Source organism: Poromitra crassiceps (assembly GCF_964638095.1).
Source record: "Poromitra crassiceps genome assembly, chromosome: 6".
NCBI classification, from domain to species: domain Eukaryota; kingdom Metazoa; phylum Chordata; class Actinopteri; order Beryciformes; family Melamphaidae; genus Poromitra; species Poromitra crassiceps.
Window position 1 is genome coordinate 54,946,056 of NC_139627.1, and position 15,851 is coordinate 54,961,906.

Genomic DNA, 15,851 nt, shown 5'->3' on the forward strand with positions numbered 1-15,851 from the left:
TAGGTGAGGTAGTTCAGTTTGAACTGTTTTGTAATTTGATTGAGTCTGATTGGTGATGTGTTCTGTTCCTGGGCTGTGTTAAGAGAGCAGGTTTGTGGACTCAGCCTCAGGATCAGTTGGGTAAGGGTGCTCCTATTGCTCAGCTCTTGGCATTGCAGGGCTTGGTAATGGTACGAGAGGGGGTCACTTCGTTTTAGGTGTGTCCAAAATTTAATTGCTCTTTTTTGTATTTTTTGTATTAGTGGGTATTGGCCTAATTCTGCCCTGCATGCATTGTTTGTAGCTTTCCTCTGGACATGAAGGAGAATCTTACAGAACTCTGCATGCAGGGTCTCAATGGGGTGTTTATCCCATTGGGTAAAGTCTTGTTTTGTAAGTGGACCCCACACCTCACTGCCATAGAGTGCGATTGGTTCAATAACACACCCAATTAATTTTAGCCAAACTCGAATTGGTATTTCTGTCTGTATATTTTTCTTTATGGCATAGAAAGCCCGGCGTGCTTTCTCTCTCAACTCATGAACTGCATCATTAAAATGTCCAGTTGAACTTAGTTTTAATCCTAGATAGGTGTAGTGTGTGCAGTACTCTACATGTTTTGTTCCAATTGAGAACTTTGGTCGAGCATCCTGAGATCTGGATCGTTTTTGGAATATCATAATTTTGGTCTTTTTGGGGTTTACTGTCAGCTCTCTCTCTCTCTGTCTCTCTCTCTCTCTCTCTCTCTCTCTTTCTCTCTCTCTCTCGTTCTCTCTCTCTCTTTTCTCTCCATGGATCGTTTTCCCAAGAAATGTGAGCAGACAGGAAGTTTGGGGCGTTTGTTGTGTTGTAGTTGTTCTAAACGGAGGTGGAGGTCAGGACAGTGAGTGCTGTATGGTTTCCTGTATCTGAGCAGGACATGCTGACTCAGGCTAAAGACGGCTTGAGTTGATATAACTTTGCTGACCGCACAGATCATTTCAATGTCCATGTTGACCCTCCTTAATTCTGAATGATGTCTGGGTGTGTTGTTTGTGTTGTCTTTGTGCTGGGCTGGCTTTGTGTTATGTACTGTTGTCTTTGTGCTGGGCTGGCTTTGTGTTATGTACTCGGGGCTTAAAATTCACTTTGCAAACTAGGGGGGAATTCCCCCCTTATGTTCTTCAGATGGGGGGGATTTATAGATTTTGGGGGGGATTTTTTTCAGGCGATACTATAAGAACAAATACCTGCTTCTCCTGTCCAATAAGCGATAATACTGTAATTTCACATTTTTGTATTTAAAAAAGGAAGTAGTTTATGCACACCTGAGTCTAAATTACTATCGCTTTTGTCGTCTTTTTTCTGCGGACTAAGCCATAGGCTTTTGGTTCTATGAAAGCCTTTATTTTTTTGTATTGAGTGATACACTCTAAACACTAATATCATATTATATCAGAAGTGTTCTTTGTTTTGTGTTCACAATAGTGGTGTCAGTTAGATTTGGTTAGGTCAGAGCTATGGAATATTAAATCATCCATCTTTGCTCACTACATCTGCCTTTCTTACTGTCATTACTGGCAACTAAACCTGTTTGAATTTTGCATTGGGCAGAGTTCTATAAACCATCTGTGTGTCGTTTATTGAAAATGCTTCCACCAGATTTTCACGGCTGCTTTATGAGAAACGCCATTTCTCGACTATTGCCCAACAGTTTGGTCAAGTGCATCAAAACAAGATCTGATGAAACTTCAGTACACCCAGAACAGGGCGGCGCGCCTTGCTCTCCGCTGCTCTGTTAGGAGCAGCGTGGAGTGGATGCATGCTGCACTGTCCTGGTTGAGAGTAGAACAGAGGCTGACATTTTTTTATTCAATATTGTTAAAACTGGTAAACCACATTGTATAAGGAAAGAGCTAAAAACCATAGACACCAGACACAACTACTCAACCAGACATGCCTCAAGCACTAAATTCATTTTACCTCTACCTAGAACCAATGCACTAAAAAGAACTGTGATGTATTAGGGCTGTTAAATATTGGAATTGTTTGCCTGGCAATATTACTATGATTAGTAACAAATATAATTTCAAGAAGAAGTTAAAAAAAGCAACTTTGAATAAGGACATTAATTTCAGTTTTTTCGTTAATTAGTTAGTTATTTTTGTTTGTGTTGTATTTTGTAGTTGGAGCATATTTTTGTTGTAAACTGAAGTTGTTTGTTCAAGCTGTTGTTTGATAGATCAATTGTAACTGTTCCAATGTCTTTATGTTGTCTTTTTATATTATGTGTTGGACCCCAGGAAGAGTAACATCCATGGCTCCTTCAAAAGTCTGAAAAAGTCTTAGCATAAATCATCCTTTATGACTATTATTATCTGGACTTGAGGCATTAAAAGTCTTTTTTTTTAATCACCATTAGGGATGGTCATAACTAGTATGTTACACGTTTAAAGATCCGCTATATGAAACGGTATGAAAATGTCATATATCACGAACGATTATAGTGAGCAAAATTATCACGGTCCTCCTCACCAATATTATCACGGTATTGTTAAAATGTGCTGAAAATTTTCAAAAAGTACTGATACAGTCTAGGGGTGGGAATCACCAGATGTCCCACGATACGATATTATCACGATACTTAAGTCACGATACGATACTCTTGCAATATTGCGATATGCTAGTATTGCGATATATTGAGTATTGTGATTTATTACCTTTTTTCAACTGCAAATGTCCGCAAAGGGGGAAAAGACTTTGTCAACATCTGTTTTATCAAATGACATAAAGTTTCCAGTCTGTTCATCTCACTTCAATCATATTTATTGGCGTAAAATGGGATTGTGAAGCAGACAGACTGAGCAACACTGTCATAAAAACGTGTCATAAATGTTGCATGATGCACTTGACATTTTGTATAATAAAATATCACGATACTTGGCATTCGATACGATACGATATATTGCCCACAAAATATCACGATACTATGCTGTATCGATCCCCCCCCCCCCCCCCCCCCCACCCCCAATACATTCACTGAAATCATTTCACCAGGGCTGCACGTCTGCGTCTGGGAGACTGTTGCTAACTGCTCGGTTGATGATGGACAGTATTTACCGTCGTTTTTCAAAGAGCTGTAATCATGGTAACAGGGTTTTAACGATGACAACGAAAATTTGAAACGGTACAGTTATCGTCAGGAATTTGATCATGCTTTATCATTATCATGGTTTCTCGTTTCATCCCTAACGTCGTCGGCTACCCTACCCTCACTAGTCACTAGTCACTGGGTAGTCGCTAAAACACTAGTCGGTTGAACTAATAATTAATCGTGTACAATGCCGGTAGCTGTTGCATCCACTACGGTTGGCCCCCCTCCTCTAATGGCTGGATGTCAACAGACCAGCATGTGTTAGTGGGAGTGGACCATTGGCTGTAACGTTAGTAGTCAAAGGAGCAGAAGGGGGATGACATCTGGTAAAACCAGCACAGTTTGGCAGTATTCTGTTCCAGTAAATGAAAACAAGGCTGTAGCAGGCTGTGCCAGATAAAACTGTCATATAACAACATGACCGTAGCACTAGCAAAGCGTAACCACATTCAGCACAGATCTTTATCTTTATCTTTATTGTTTATTTGAGCAGGGACAGTACACAATAAACATATTGCACCAGAGATAGCTAAGAGCTCATTTGCATCTGTAGTCCCTGGGCACACAGAGTCCTGTGTGCACACAGTACATATCAAATACATAACTAAAGGAAAATCCTAGTGTCTAAACAACTACACATGGTACATGGTCCATGGTACAAAAAATGATAATACTTACTATTAGTAATATACAACACAGTAAAATATAGCACATAGGTAGACAGCAATCCCCTAAGATCACATAGTGGTAAATGAGGAGATGATCAGAAATAAATACACAATGTCAGAACACAACAACATGAGACCACAGTAATGCCTATAGGTGGCAACAGGACTGACCCCCTCTCAGCCACTTCTTGACAGAGGACTTAAAACCTTTGAAAGTACTGCAGCCTTTAGTGACTGCTGGCAGGGTGTTCACATATCAGTGCTGAATGTGGTTACGATCAGGGCCTGATGCTAGCTTCATAGATAGAGTGATGTTTTTGTTGTCAGGTTTACATGCAAGCAATAAACGGACAACTGAGAATAAACGGGTAACTGGCGATAATCTGATTTCCGTGTTTACACGCACTTAGTAAATAGCGGGAACTCACTCAAAGTGTGTGAGTGGACAGACTGCAATGAATAAACCTGATGACTCAGCAGTCACCTAGGTGTGTTTAAACCTGATGACTCAGCAGTAACCTAGGTGTGTTTATGGGGTTTTCTCATTAACTGATAACGGCCTTTATCCGATAAAGGATGCTGTTTACGTGACACTTGAATAATCAGGTAAGTCTAGAAACCCGCTAATAAACCGTTTATTAGTGTGCATGTAAACGCACTCGTTGTGTCTAACAGAAGAGGCTCACCTGAGATTGGCTGGTTAATTGGTGGAGAGCTTTCTTTTTGTTTTGCTTTGTTTGTTTAACAGTTCAGCTTTAACTGCCTTGTTTAAGAGGATTGTTGTTGGACTAGGTTCTTCTTGGAGTAAAGATTTCATTGAGGAAAAACAGGCTTTATTTAGTATTTCCTGCCATCGGCATTTCTTCAATATATATATTTTTAAATAATTCATAGATAATCGATGGTTCCTGATGATCGGCCTTCACCTGTCTGTCCAGAGCATTGAGATATATATGAATGGAGGAAGCGTCCCTATCTCCTCCCTGTATGGTCTATTGAAGCCAAAATCTTCTCAGATCAGAGAACCAGAGTCTGCGCAGTAGCTCTTTTGGGTTGAAACCTCAGTCTGAGCCCCCCCCCCCCCCCCCCCCCTCTATACTTTGTCATGTAGAGCTGCTGTTTCTAGATTTGCGCACAGTGCGTTGTGTAGTCAATCCTCTCTAGCTCTGTAAATATGGCACTTTAAGTTCTAATATTTTTTGTCTAGTCAAAAGTAACCATGTAGATTCCCACTACGAGGTCAGTTTATCAAAAATGACGCCTGTACGGAAATCTGAATTTCAGTGTCGGAGATTGCTCTTACTAGCAGCCAGACTCCGGGGTGCAAATGTTGGTTTAACAGGTGATATCGAACTGAACCTTTGGCTACGTTGTAACTTAGGTTTACTGACTGGGCAGCCCAGTGCTGCTGCCTCTCAGTCGGGTCATTTTTCTAACTAACGTTATCCAGCTGCCTGTCTCTTCTGTATCCTTATACAACAGCTACGAGGAGAGGAGCTTGTGAACATCCCCATAGTAAAAGCACTTCCCAGAGATATCCATATAGGCTAAATACTCTCCTCGTGCTTCACCCCAAATAAAACCTAGTGTCTGTTTGCCACAGGCTAACCCGTTAGCTATTAGCTAATGGCTGGTATTGTGTAGGCCTCATTTTATACCCGGGAGTTGTAACATTACAAAACACATTTCTACGCAGGCAGTTGGACAACCTGGTAAGTTCTGAAAATATGTGTCTATTGTGTTATTCCAGCTATCGTTATCGGTTGTTAGGTTATAGTAATATTAAGCCGACAAATAATGCAAAACAGCCGGCCAACACAAGCGGCTAATGCTAGCCTACATCGGTTAAAACCATTGTGTAATAAAAATAACCGATAACGTAGCTGGAGTAACTACTAAAACACATATTTTCTGAACTTACTTCAGTCCCCATCCAACGTTACTTCCTCGCGCAGACGCGCACCTTTCTCAAAACAATGTCCTTTTTATTGCGGTCCATCGATATACAGTCTGGTAGACAGATCATTGTCACCAAGTAGTTTTACTATGTAAACTAGATCTATAAGGTGAAGACGAGCCTGTCCAGCCAATGATGGCTTGAGACTGGCTGCCACAGCTGTCAATCATCCATTTTTATGTGTCAAATAACTAATTAAAAACAAACTGATCAGAAAAATGACCACTTGCACAGGCATTAGCATGATAATGACTATCTAAAATGATACAAACCACCTTTGGGAAAAAATTATCTGACGTGTACTGTGATTATTTCGGTTGTCCATTTCCCCATCCACTAACAAGGGGAGGCGGGCCTTGTGACCTATAGAGACAGTCTGCATGTCTGGGAACGCCCATACAGGCTCTAGGAACACCCACAATAGACCTTATTCACAGCGCGGCCATCTTGGATTACGTCATCGCACGGGGTGGCAACGCGTCTGAGCCTGCGTTACAACCCATTGTAAACAACTTTAGTAGCGCTAACATTGCTGACATCGTCAGTTAGCTGTAAGTAGATATTGGCCACTTGTAGGTGCTATGACGTTTCCATGCTAACATTGTTTTATTAAATGGATGAATGAGCGTTATTCTATCATTAGTACTTTTCAGATAGGTTCAGATAGGCCTGGAAGCAGGCTATGTAATTTGATATGAACGTATCCTTCAACGTTAAACCTATCTGAAAAGTACTAATGATAGAATAACGCTCATTCATCCATTTAATAAAACAATGTTAGCATGGAAACGTCATAGCACCTACAAGTGGCCAATATCTACTTACAGCTAACTGACGATGTCAGCAATGTTAGCGCTACTAAAGTTGTCAGATTACAAATTAATCGTGTTAGATTGATTCATGATTAACATGCAAAAATCACGATAAGTGAAGTTAATATGACGGCGGAGCAAGCACTGCACAGATAGCAAGTCTTTGTACACAGTAACGTTGCACCCTAATTTACCTTGAATATCGTGGATGTACCTTTCAATCCAGTTACTGTAGCCCTTCTTTTGAATCCTTTTGGGGATGTTGACGTTGTCATCTGCCCATTTATCAATTTGATCAAAAGAAATTGGTGGAACAGAACTCAGGTTTTGGGACCACCGCTCCATTGTTTACAATGGGTTGTAACGCAGGCTCAGACGCGTTGCCACCCCGTGCGATGATGTAATCCAAGATGGCCACGCTGTCAATAAGGTCTATAGACGCTGGGTTAGCCTGGGGGCGGGGTCAGGGTGGGGTAAATTCCCCCGTTCTATCCATTCAGCAAAGTTAGAATTTAGCTGATAGCCCAGCCCAGGAAGACACGATCGGGGATTTAACCACCGCAGTAAACACACATCTGAGCAGACGTCTTGTGTTCTGATCTAGAACCCCCAAACCTGTAGTTTAGAGCCGCAGCACCGTCTTTTGGTGAGTCAGCCCATGAGATATATGGGCGGTTTTACCCCACTCGCGCGCCAGCCGTTTAACATTTTGTGGGCGTTCCCAGACATGCGGACTGTCTCTATACTGGATACAGCCGCCAGAGCGGCCATCTTAACATGCAGCGGCTTCACTGAACTGGACCAGGTCCTCAGTCCATCTTTTTATGTTGATGGTCCAGAGTCACACTGACGTCACATCTGCTGTTCAATCAATGATTTACTCACTGCTCTGCTTTCTACAGCTCAGTCACACACACACACGCACACACACACGCAAACACACGCACACACACACACACACACACACACACACACACACACACACACACACTGAATGATTGTAGAGTCCAGCAGTTAGCTGGAATGTGTAAACTGGTATTACTGGTGTTGTTTTCTGTATTAGCTTAGAGGCCCATTGTTGTCACTCGCACTCTCGCACTCACTCGCTCTCTCCCTCTCTCTCACCCTCTCTCTCTTTCACTCTCTCACTCTCTTTCACTCTCACCCTCTCTCTCACCCTCTCTCTCTTTCACTCTCTTTCACTTGCGCTCTCTCACTCTCACCCTCTCTCTTTCACTCTTTTTCACTCGCACTCTCTTTCACTTGCGCTCTCTCACTCTCACCCTCTCTCTTTCACTCTCTTTCACTCGCACTCTCTTTCACTTGCGCTCTCTCACTCTCTCTTTCACTCGCTCTGTCGCTCTCACTCTTTCACCCTGTTTCACTCTCACTCTCTCTTTCACTCTCTCACTCACTCTCTCTCTCTCACTGTCAATATTTTGTGAAAGCACCAATAGGGGAAGGAAACCTTGTCTCAGCGTTTTATTTTGATGACACTGTTGTTTTAATAAAAGTGCTTATGACATCTCACATGTGGCTTTGAGTTACAACTGAACATGTAGCCCACTTTGTAGAAAATACTGAGATATATATCATGTATCGCTGTTCAACCTAAAACAAACACACAGATGATATCGCCCAGCCCTACCTCCATGCTCCATGCTGTGACAGCAGAGATCAGAGCGCTGATGACAGAGGAGGAGACACGGATGATCCCTGATCATTTGTGCAGGTCCAGGATTCAATACAACCAGGATACAGTGTGATCAATTAAGGTTCAGTGACAACAGTCTGACTGTTTTATTTAAGGTTCAGTGACAACAGTCTGACTGTTTTATTTAAGGTTCAGTGACAACAGTCTGACTGTTTTATTTAAGGTTCAGTGACAACAGTCTGACTGTTTTATTTAAGGTTCAGTGACAACAGTCTGACTGTTTTATTTAAGGTTCAGTGACAACAGTCTGACTGTTTTATTTAAGGTTCAGTGACAACAGTCTGACTGTTTTATTTAAGGTTCAGTGACAACAGTCTGACTGTTTTATTTAAGGTTCAGTGACAACAGTCTGACTGTTTTATTTAAGGTTCAGTGACACAACAGTCTGACTGTTTTATTTAAGGTTCAGTGACACAACAGTCTGACTGTTTTATTTAAGGTTCAGTGACAACAGTCTGACTGTTTTATTTAAGGTTCAGTGACAACAGTCTGACTGTTTTATTTAAGGTTCAGTGACAACAGTCTGACTGTTTTATTTAAGGTTCAGTGACAACAGTCTGACTGTTTTATTTAAGGTTCAGTGACAACAGTCTGACTGTTTTATTTAAGGTTCAGTGACACAACAGTCTGACTGTTTTATTTAAGGTTCAGTGACACAACAGTCTGACTGTTTTATTTAAGGTTCAGTGACACAACAGTCTGACTGTTTTATTTAAGGTTCAGTGACAACAGTCTGACTGTTTTATTTAAGGTTCAGTGACACAATAGTCTGACTGTTTTATTTAAGGTTCAGTGACAACAGTATGACTGTTTTATTTAAGGTTCAGTGACACAATAGTCTGACTGTTTTATTTAAGGTTCAGTGACAACAGTCTGACTGTTTTATTTAAGGTTCAGTGACACAACAGTCTGACTGTTTTATTTAAGGTTCAGTGACAACAGTCTGACTGTTTTATTTAAGGTTCAGTGACACAACAGTCTGACTGTTTTATTTAAGGTTCAGTGACAACAGTCTGACTGTTTTATTTAAGGTTCAGTGACACAACAGTCTGACTGTTTTATTTAAGGTTCAGTGACAACAGTCTGACTGTTTTATTTAAGGTTCAGTGACACAACAGTCTGACTGTTTTATTTAAGGTTCAGTGACACAACAGTCTGACTGTTTTATTTAAGGTTCAGTGACACAACAGTCTGACTGTTTTATTTAAGGTTCAGTGACACAACAGTCTGACTGTTTTATTTAAGGTTCAGTGACACAACAGTCTGACTGTTTTATTTAAGGTTCAGTGACACAACAGTCTGACTGTTTTATTTAAGGTTCAGTGACAACAGTCTGACTGTTTTATTTAAGGTTCAGTGACACAACAGTCTGACTGTTTTATTTAAGGTTCAGTGACAACAGTCTGACTGTTTTATTTAAGGTTCAGTGACACAACAGTCTGACTGTTTTATTTAAGGTTCAGTGACACAACAGTCTGACTGTTTTATTTAAGGTTCAGTGACACAACAGTCTGACTGTTTTATTTAAGGTTCAGTGACACAACAGTCTGACTGTTTTATTTAAGGTTCAGTGACACAACAGTCTGACTGTTTTATTTAAGGTTCAGTGACACAACAGTCTGACTGTTTTATTTAAGGTTCAGTGACACAACAGTCTGACTGTTTTATTTAAGGTTCAGTGACACAACAGTCTGACTGTTTTATTTAAGGTTCAGTGACACAACAGTCTGACTGTTTTATTTAAGGTTCAGTGACAACAGTCTGACTGTTTTATTTAAGGTTCAGTGACACAACAGTCTGACTGTTTTATTTAAGGTTCAGTGACAACAGTCTGACTGTTTTATTTAAGGTTCAGTGACAACAGTCTGACTGTTTTATTTAAGGTTCAGTGACACAACAGTCTGACTGTTTTATTTAAGGTTCAGTGACAACAGTCTGACTGTTTTATTTAAGGTTCAGTGACACAACAGTCTGACTGTTTTATTTAAGGTTCAGTGACAACAGTCTGACTGTTTTATTTAAGGTTCAGTGACAACAGTCTGACTGTTTTATTTAAGGTTCAGTGACACAACAGTCTGACTGTTTTATTTAAGGTTCAGTGACAACAGTCTGACTGTTTTATTTAAGGTTCAGTGACACAACAGTCTGACTGTTTTATTTAAGGTTCAGTGACAACAGTCTGACTGTTTTATTTAAGGTTCAGTGACAACAGTCTGACTGTTTTATTTAAGGTTCAGTGACACAACAGTCTGACTGTTTTATTTAAGGTTCAGTGACAACAGTCTGACTGTTTTATTTAAGGTTCAGTGACAACAGTCTGACTGTTTTATTTAAGGTTCAGTGACAACAGTCTGACTGTTTTATTTAAGGTTCAGTTACAACAGTCTGACTGTTTTATTTAAGGTTCAGTGACACAACAGTCTGACTGTTTTATTTAAGGTTCAGTGACACAACAGTCTGACTGTTTTATTTAAGGTTCAGTGACACAACAGTCTGACTGTTTTATTTAAGGTTCAGTGACAACAGTCTGACTGTTTTATTTAAGGTTCAGTGACAACAGTCTGACTGTTTTATTTAAGGTTCAGTGACACAACAGTCTGACTGTTTTATTTAAGGTTCAGTGACAACAGTCTGACTGTTTTATTTAAGGTTCAGTGACAACAGTCTGACTGTTTTATTTAAGGTTCAGTGACAACAGTCTGACTGTTTTATTTAAGGTTCAGTGACAACAGTCTGACTGTTTTATTTAAGGTTCAGTGACAACAGTCTGACTGTTTTATTTAAGGTTCAGTGACACAACAGTCTGACTGTTTTATTTAAGGTTCAGTGACAACAGTCTGACTGTTTTATTTAAGGTTCAGTGACACAACAGTCTGACTGTTTTATTTAAGGTTCAGTGACAACAGTCTGACTGTTTTATTTAAGGTTCAGTGACACAACAGTCTGACTGTTTTATTTAAGGTTCAGTGACAACAGTCTGACTGTTTTATTTAAGGTTCAGTGACACAACAGTCTGACTGTTTTATTTAAGGTTCAGTGACACAACAGTCTGACTGTTTTATTTCTGAGACTGAAATGTTTGCAGCGATGTCATTGGCTGCTAGATAAAAAATAAAAATAAATAAATGTGATTACAAAGTAACAATGATGTCATTAGGATGGAGAGCTTGTGAAACTGTTGCTCATTAGTGATTATTACAGCAGAATAACATGGAGCTATATCAACATTCATTTCTCTGACCCCATGATAAGTTTGTCAAACTTGAATCATTTGCGATGTATTGAATTGCAATATCCCATCATTAATGACAAATAGTAAATCATTCACATCATTCACTTGAGACATAGACATAGAGTTATTTCATTGACTAATGTTGCTGGCCAAAGCCTTTTCTCTAGCAGTGGTGGGGTTTCTCTGGCTTTGTGAGGAGGAAATGCTGGAAAATGAGTCATGATAGTGGACAGATAATAATCATAATAATAATAATAATAATAATAATGATAGTGGAGGTTTGGAAAGCTTATGAGCGCCGTAGTGACATTTTTGTTACTTTCTTGCTTGAATCCTGGTCGTCCGAATAAATCCAGAGGAATTTAAATGGGTCCTACAGCATGTCTCACTGCTCCTCCCTCTCTCTCTCTCTCTCTCTCTCCCTCTCTCTCTCCCCCCCCCCCCCCCTGCAGGACCCGGAGGTGGGCGTGCCGCTGCGTCAGCAGTCCAGAGCCTGGTGCTGGTGCATGTGCCTGGGTCTGGCCCTCATGCTGTCTGGAGTCGTGGTGGGAGGAGCATATCTCTACCGCTACTACATCCTGGAGGTGAGCAGCCAATCAGAGGTAGGCAGGCAGGGACATTACCCATCAGAAAGAACCCAAGAACTGAAAAACAATTCCTGTTGTCTTGGGCACCAATTTGATGATAGGCCAATACATACATACATAGAATACGGCCATACATAATCAAGATAAACAAGGCCTTTGTCGTCACTCTCCGCGTATGTACTGTATGTTAGTTAAATTCACAAATGAATTGGAGTAAATGGTACAGCTGTTCCAAGTCACCAAAAACACAATCTAACAGCGCCAAAAAGCTCTATGTACGTGTTGTCACTCGTGTACTCACCACCAGATGAAATAATAATCCATGAAATGGCCATCTTTGAAGTAAAATCCACACACCCATGCACACACCGAGATAGGACAAAGACTAACCAAACTAAGCAAGAGTAACTCAAGTTACTTCCTCGTTTGCCATGAGGCCCTGTGCAGCGCCTCATGGCAAACGAGGAAGTAGAGTTGCGCGATCTTGACCACAGTCAGATCGATCAGATCGCCACCCTTTGACATCGGCAAATGCACGATGCCATCGCAAGCGCCAAATCACAACCGGCCCCGCCCAGACCCGTCAATATAAGACTAGGGCTGCACGATATGAGGAAAAGCTGCGATGTGCGATAACACTGTTCAATATTGCGATGACGATATGACCTGCGATAAATGAAAAAATGCTATAAACAAAAATATAAAAGGGTACATATTAGCTACAGTAGCGTGTTATTTTACCACGCTAGCCGGGCGCTTCTCGCTCATACAGTATGAGCCCGGCTAGCGGGGTAACGTGTCATTCTGCTTTAATAGACAGCTAACATAGACCCCAAACATTGAATAGCCTATGTCTATTCAATAAAGAAGTAGGATTCAGCTTGACTCACTTCTGTCTCCACAGCCTCCCTGCAGGTCTTGTACATTTTGGGGAACCCGTCTTTGCCCACTGCAAATAGGCATCATGTCCTTCATCAAACAACGAATATATGTACACCTCTGAAACACTAGGTGGCTTGTGGTGCACTGCACTCATGTCCATTACATATGATGCAATCGTGTTGTTTACCAAGAACTTGCAATCATGTCGGTGAAGTTGAAGTTCTATGCTATGCAGAAGGCTTTGCTAAATGAGGAACAAGCATTGTTAAATGAGGAAATGGCGTTTCCTTGAGCAACACTCCCAGTACTGTTTTGTATTGTATTGTCCTGTATGTGAACGATCACTAATAAAGTTGTAAAAAAAACATGGCTGTCGGTCTTCCCCCCTCGCAACAAGTACGTCAGCGGATACGTACGCGGCCCAAGGCAACAGCCAATCACAGCTCTCGTGATGTCCACGTCAACGCCGCGGAGTCACATTTTCGAGGAGCTGCACGCAGGGACGCGCCGACAGTGTTTATCTTGTTTATGAATGGGCGATATGGCAAATAGGTGAATCTCCCAAAAAGTTGGCCTATCCCTTTAATATTATGACAGGGATGACTTGTCTCGGCTCCCAGACAATTGGAGACCTACGCTCCTTTGTCAAGGTACCGGGAATGATGCCCCTCCCCCATTCTCCTCCGTAGTGAAACAAAGTGGGAATACAGAGGATCACCTCGTAACATGGAGGGAGCTTTTTTAAACGGATGTCCTAATGATGTTATCTATCACATCCGCTAACCTGTTGCTCGTTGAGCAAGTCGGCATTTATCAGCTCAGCTGCATTACACCGCTTTCTGGTCCTTTCCCGGTATAAAGCGCATGTGTGAAAACGGCTTAGTTGAGCAACACCTACCCCCCTTCCCTCCCCCAGGACCATCAGGGCAGCTGTGGAGCTGGTATGCAAGGAACAGACATAAACAGAAAGGAAAAAACAAATTGAGCCGATGAATATCTTTTTTGGTCAAATGCCAGGTGTAACCGGTAACACCGGTGTTGTCACAAGTCTATTAACGGGTGGGGAAATCTCCACACCGCGGCAAGCCTACAGGTTAACCAAACCTCACAAGTTACTTCTGGGTCATGTGACTTTTGTTTACAAGCTGTGGTCGGCTTATAATTGGAGAGTGTGAAGCTAGTTTTCCACTGTGGTTCACAGCAAAGAGAAGCAGCGGGAGGTGTGATCACGCTCACCAGTAGCAGCATGTAACAGCTACTAACAGCATGTAACAGCTAGCATGTAACAGCTACTAACAGCATGTAACAGATACTAACAGCATGTAACAGCATGTAACAGCTACTAACAGCATGCAACAGCTAGCATGTAACAGCTACTAACAGCTACTAACAGCATGTAACAGATACTAACAGCATTTAACAGCATGTAACAGCATGCAACAGCTACTAACAGCATGTAACAGCTACTAACAGCTACCTGTTGGTAGCTGTTAGTAGCTGTTACATGCTGTACTAACAGCATGCAACAGCTACCAACCGCATGTAACAGCTACCAACAGCATGTAACAGCTACCAACCGCATGTAACAGCTACCAATACCATGCAACAGCATGTAACCGCTACCAACAGCATGTAACAGCTACCAACAGCATGTAACAGCTACTAACAGCAGGTAACAGCTACTAACAGCATGTAACAGCTACTAACAGCATGTAACAGCTACTAACAGCATGTAACAGCTACTAACAGCAGGTAACAGCTACTAACAGCATGTAACAGCTACTCACAGATACAACACAAAACCTTCACTCACGTTTGTGTCGCACTTTTCAAAAAAGCGCCTGTAAGTGCTTTGTCTCATTTCTACAGAGAATGAAGGAAAGCAAGTGAACTGAAATAAGCAATGCAAATAAAGACACAACATTTCAATGTTTTTAAAAAACGGGTTGTGATAAATGACCGCGGCGTTACATTTTTAATTGTGGTTAAGTCTATTTACTCCAGCCACCGGTTTAGCAGGTAACTGCCTCCTCTGACAGTCGTATAGACGGTTTTCACCAGAGCGCAACCCCACAGCACTTCCTTTTTCTCAGCATTCGGCAAACTGCAGAAATATTCACTCGACATCGTTACTTTTGTTTTCGCCGCTCAGCTGTATAGACGGTTTTCACAGAATGGTCAGTCCTGCACTTGAATGTTTTTTTTTTCTTTTATGTCCATAGCAAACACTGCAACAGGAAGTGAGCGGGGGTTCAATTTAGAATGTTTTTGTTGTCAAGTTAAAACCGTCTATAGTAAAATAGCAGAAGTGGCAGGTGAACTTTAAAGTCTGTCATCCACTGGTCAGTTTGTTTCCTTCCCTGATCACAACCATCTGTTGGAGATATATCCTGCAGCCTTTTGCATCGTGTTGTCAGCATTTTGCAAGTGTGTTCACACCTCTGGGTCGTTTGCCTTGTTCCCATTCAGGGGCTTAATTGATACAATTGTTGCATTTGTGCCTTGGTTCGTTTGTGTTCAAACAGCCACAAATCAAACGATCCAAATAGTATTGCCAAGCCTCCTGGATTGGCCAGCAGACACTCTGGTAGGCTAATAGCCTTTTATATGATTATGATAATGTGTTTTGTTAGACCTACATTGTAGGCTACGTCGGGCGTGCGAGGAGAGAGAGAAAGAAAGAGGGGGGGTCGGGAGAGAGAGAGAGGGACAAAGTTATTTAGTTATTTATTTAGGCTATCTATCGGGAATTTGGAGATAGAAGATCAAAGACCCTCGCAACTTCTGCTATTACTATCACAGAGACTTCAGAGGATTAGCTGAGACATTGGCTATATGAACACCTGTCCTGTCAGGAATAAAATATGAATAAATAATTTAATAATAG

At 41.3% G+C, this 15,851-nt stretch overlaps 1 protein-coding gene across 4 annotated transcripts in view; it reads left to right on the forward strand.

The window, feature by feature from the left end:
- Positions 1 to 15,851, forward strand: part of LOC310778893 (integral membrane protein 2B-like) — a 69,603-nt gene that overhangs the window by 29,888 nt on the left and 23,864 nt on the right. For 2 of the 4 annotated variants that reach the window (XM_083639356.1, XM_083639358.1), the window contains exon 2: positions 11,948 to 12,097. In XM_083639356.1, the coding sequence (XP_083495482.1) occupies positions 11,948 to 12,097 (150 nt within the window). The remainder of the gene's footprint in view (positions 1 to 11,947; positions 12,098 to 15,851) is intronic. The other 2 variants (XM_083639357.1, XM_083639359.1) reach the window with 1 other exon arrangement.